A 4,343-nucleotide genomic window follows, 5' to 3' on the forward strand; every position below is an offset into this window, starting at 1 on the left:
CCAGTCATTATGGGCTGGACTTAACAATGGGCCAGCCAAATATGAATTGGTCCTTTCAGCTTCAAATTTTGTACCTTCTTAGCCCATAGGATATTGACCCAGGGGGCCTCAGCACTAGTGCTATTTCTCAGCTGACCTGGGTTTGATCATGGGGTTCTGAACCTGATTGAAAATTGAATTGAACTGATTATGATCGGTGACAGCAGCGCAACTCTGAACCAACATTTCTTCCATGCCATGTCCCCCATGGCTGTAGCTGATAAGGTAGTTGTGAAATCAAGTAGTGCTTTTGCTTGGTTTAGTTTTATTTTTGTTTTTTATTTTGATTTTGTGTTATTGGTGGTAGCTGAAAAATCTCTCCCACTCATGATGCATGTTCGTTAAAATGCTTAGTAGACAATCACTCAATTGAATTCGCATGTGGATCTGTGATTGGTGGCTGAGAAAACGAAAAGAAAAGAAAATTTTCATTTCCCAAACAGGCCCGTAGCCTATGAAATTATATTCCTTATCCTGTAACCGAAAATACCAGTGCTTATAAATTTGCCTATAATTCAGGAGCAAATGCATCAGTTTGAAACATGGAAGTCACATCACATTCTCTTACCATCTGTTAGGAAGTAGTCAACATATCTGAAAGAGAGAAGAGATGCAAAGTAGATACAAGCAACTCTTAACAGCTGAATCACAAATCTTACAAACCCTTTTATCTTTCTAAGCATGATAAACAATACCCTGCATGGTTCAACCACTATTGCTTGCATTGGAAGATCCAGGTATCAGCTCCCTCAACATGGCTACCGCCTGCAACATATTAGGCCTCTTGGAGGGGAAGTCTTCCACGCACTGCATTGTTATGTCTAGGTACCTCACCATCTCATTAACCTCTTCAGCTTCGGCTTCATCAGTTCCTTTGGTGACTGAAAGCAGCTCTGGGTCTATTACTTCCATTCCTTTTCCTTCTTTCACTTTCATTTTCACCCACCCCACCAAGTTGGTGTCTCCGAAATCCTCCTTATCAGTGGGTCGCTTCCCCGTCAAGAGTTCCAAGAGAACAACTCCAAAAGAATAGACATCTCCTTTAGCCGTGCAGCGGAAGCTTTGATAGTATTCTGGAGGCACATACCCAGGTGTGCCTGCAAGAGTGCTCACACTTAGATGTGTGTCAAGCGCACTTATTAGCCTTGCCATGCCAAAATCAGAGACTCTAGCTTCCATTTCATGGTCCAGTAGCACATTGCTTGACTTCATGTCTCGGTGTATAATGTGTGGTATACAATTGTGGTGTAAGAAACAGAGTCCTTTAGCTGCGCCTCTTGCAATTTTTTTCCTTTCCTCCCATGTTAGAATACGTCGATCTCGTGCCTTTGCCTTTCCATGTAGCATTTCTTCTAAGCTTCCATACTCCATGAATTCATAGACAAGGAGTCTCTCTTCTCCAACCTTGCAGTAGCCCAACAGAGGAACCAGATTCCTATGCTTGATCTTCCCCAGAGTTTCCATCTCAGCCATAAATTCTCGGTCTCCTTGGCAACTCAATCTTATGAGTTTCTTGATTGCCACGCTTGACCCATCTTTCAATGTTGCCTTGAACACTTCCCCGAACCCACCACACCCAATAAGACTTGCTGCTGAGAAGCCATTGGTAGCCTCAATGAGTTGTGAGAACCTGAGTTTCCTTAGCTGCCTCTGAAAAGTCGCCACATTAATGCTCAGTGGCTCTTTCTCCTTGTCAATCTTCCATGTTGTGGCTGCATGGCATGCTTGCAAGCTATTTAGCATCTTGACTTCTTCTGCCTCCTTCCGCCTTGCACGCATAGCAATTGCCCAGACAATCAGAATGCAGATAGAAGCAATGGAAATGAGAACACCCAAGACAATGCTGTTGGCCCAGGATGCAGTGGCAGGTCTTTTGCCTCCTTTCCCAGCAGTGTTATCTATAACTGTTACTGGTTGATTGTCATCATTTTGGCATTCAGGCAATGGAACTCCACAGAGCCCTGGGTTGTTTGCATACTGGCTTGCAGGAAGTGTGCTAAGTTGCCCCCTTGTTGGAATTTGCCCTGTTAATTCATTATAGGATAGATCTATTTGGACTAAGAAAGAGAGATTTGAGAATGAGTCTGGGATATGACCTTGCAATCTGTTATGTGATGCATCAAATACACCTAAGTTTCTGAGCTGCCCAAGTGATGAGGGGATCTCTCCAGACAGCTGGTTGTGGCTCAATTCAAGAACTTGTAGAGCCACCATTCCCCCAATTTCATCTGGTATTTTTCCCCGAAGCTCGTTGTAGGAGAGATCGAGATACTCTAAAGTCTGGTACTTTGTAAAGAGGCTTAGGACTGCACCAGAATACATTCTTGTAAAATCACAAGTCTTCAATGTTGGGATTTGTAACAGCCGTTCAGGACGAATTCCAGCAAATTCCAACAAGCCTCCAACTCCTTTACATGAATTCCCCAAATTCCGCACAAACGCCAGGGTGTTTCCAGAGAGAATTCCACTTAATGATTTTGCCCCAAGCTGCCTGCCAAGTCGAGGCGGGATTTCCCCGGTAAGTCTGTTGCTATTCAAGTCCAACCATACCAAGCTGCTGCAATTTGCTAGCTCTCTTGGTATCTGACCACTCAAGCTGTTGTTGCCAAGCTGCAGAACCGCCAGTCTACTCAAAAGGCCGAATTCTGGTGGAATTTGGCCAGTGAGTCCATTGCTTGTGAGCGAAATCCATTCCAGATTACCGCAATTGAACAATTCAGATGGGATTTTACCACCAAGGTTGTTATTGTTAAGGATAAGATCCTTAAGGTTCCTGCATTTTCCCAACTCTGGTGGGATTTCTCCATCCAAGGCATTGAACCAAGCTATTAGCTGCTCAAGATTCTCAAGCCTCCCAATCTGTGGTGGAATTGGGCCTTTCAGGTAGTTTAAGCTGAAATCAATAGTCTTCAGCCTTGAACACTGTGACAATTCAGCTGGAATTTCTCCACTGATCAAATTGTCCGGGATTCTCAGCTCTTCTAGTGAAGCAGCACCTGGACATATATCTGGTGGGATGAAGCCAGAAAGCTTATTAGAACTGAAATCCACAACCTTTAGGTTTTGGCAAGATGAAATGGAAGCAGGAAATGCTCCGGAGATGTTATTGTAGCTCAACAACAAGGTCTCCAATGAGGCAAGGCTCTGGAGGATGGAATCTGGGAAGGGACCGGAAATATTGTTGTTGGCCAAATTAAGAAGTCGCAGCCAAGAGCAAGAGGAGAAAGACGCTGGAATGAGACCCGTAATGTTGTTATTGGAAAGGTCGATTTCTTGGAGTGACCCACACGTATTTCCCAACTCGGAAGGCATCCAACCAGTGAGACGATTGCGGGAGAGATCCAATCTTTGTAGGTTTTTGAGGCCGCCGAAAGATGGCGGGATCTCTCCCGTCAAGTTATTGTAGGACAAATTCAAAGTGTTGAGACTGGTGCAGTTGGAAATCGAGGATGGAAGTGAATCCATTAGATTGTTTCCCGACAGATCCAACACCACCAAGGAAGTGCAAGAATTCTCAATTTTCAGGCCCGAGATGGAACCCGTTAGATTGTTATAAGAGAGGTCCAGAACCTGCAGCTTATCGGAATTCAATAAGAGATCATCAGGGAGAGACCCCGTTAAATTGTTTAAAGCAAGAGTGGCGGAAACAAGATTCGGAAGCTTGGAGAAAAGATTTTCAGGAACTAAACCAACCAGCCCGGCTGACGACAGGTCGAGCTGTGTCAATCCAACGGGAAGTTGAAGCAAAACAGTAGAATTCACATAAAAGAGATTACCAGAAAGGCTCAAAACAGACAACATATCTAAAGAAGCCAAGGGGTAGAAAGAGAGAGTTCCCTCGAGTTTAGACCCGTTGAGATCAAGCTGAGTGACACGTCCCAGAGAGCAGGAAACCCCATACCAGGTGCATGGACTCTTATTGGCCTGCCACCCCTCCAAAACTCCATGCGGGTCCTTGTGAACCATCTTCTTGAACGCAAGAAGTGCCTCCCCATCCGTCTTCGTCGACCCGGACACCCCTCGTAGCTCAATCCCAGAAACCAACGCACAGAGCAGCAGCAGCAGCAGCTTCAGAACACGATGAAAGAAAAGCTGAAAGGGGTTGCTCTCCATTGAAGAAACAAGTTTGCAGAAAGACAGGCTTCTGTGAGAGAGAAAGTGGGAGTGGCGAGAATGATGAGAATTTGTTGAAGCAAAGGGCTTTAGAAAAAGAAGGGTGCTTTTGATTTGAGTTTTATATAAAATGGCGAAAAAAAGGAGGGAACGTGGGGGTGGAATAACAAAAAAGAAGGGCGGAGAATTTG

The 4,343-nt window shown here is 44.7% G+C and overlaps 1 protein-coding gene across 1 annotated transcript; it reads right to left on the minus strand.

Moving 5' to 3' along the window:
* Positions 1-464: 464 nt before the first annotated feature.
* On the minus strand, positions 465-4,343 carry LOC117922252 (serine/threonine-protein kinase BRI1-like 2). The gene has a single exon (XM_034840315.1). It carries the CDS (start codon positions 4,150-4,152, stop codon positions 745-747), a length of 3,408 nt encoding a protein of 1,135 aa, XP_034696206.1. The 5' UTR covers positions 4,153-4,343; the 3' UTR covers positions 465-744.

This window comes from Vitis riparia, chromosome 1, assembly GCF_004353265.1.
Source record: "Vitis riparia cultivar Riparia Gloire de Montpellier isolate 1030 chromosome 1, EGFV_Vit.rip_1.0, whole genome shotgun sequence".
Taxonomy (NCBI): Eukaryota; Viridiplantae; Streptophyta; class Magnoliopsida; order Vitales; family Vitaceae; genus Vitis; species Vitis riparia.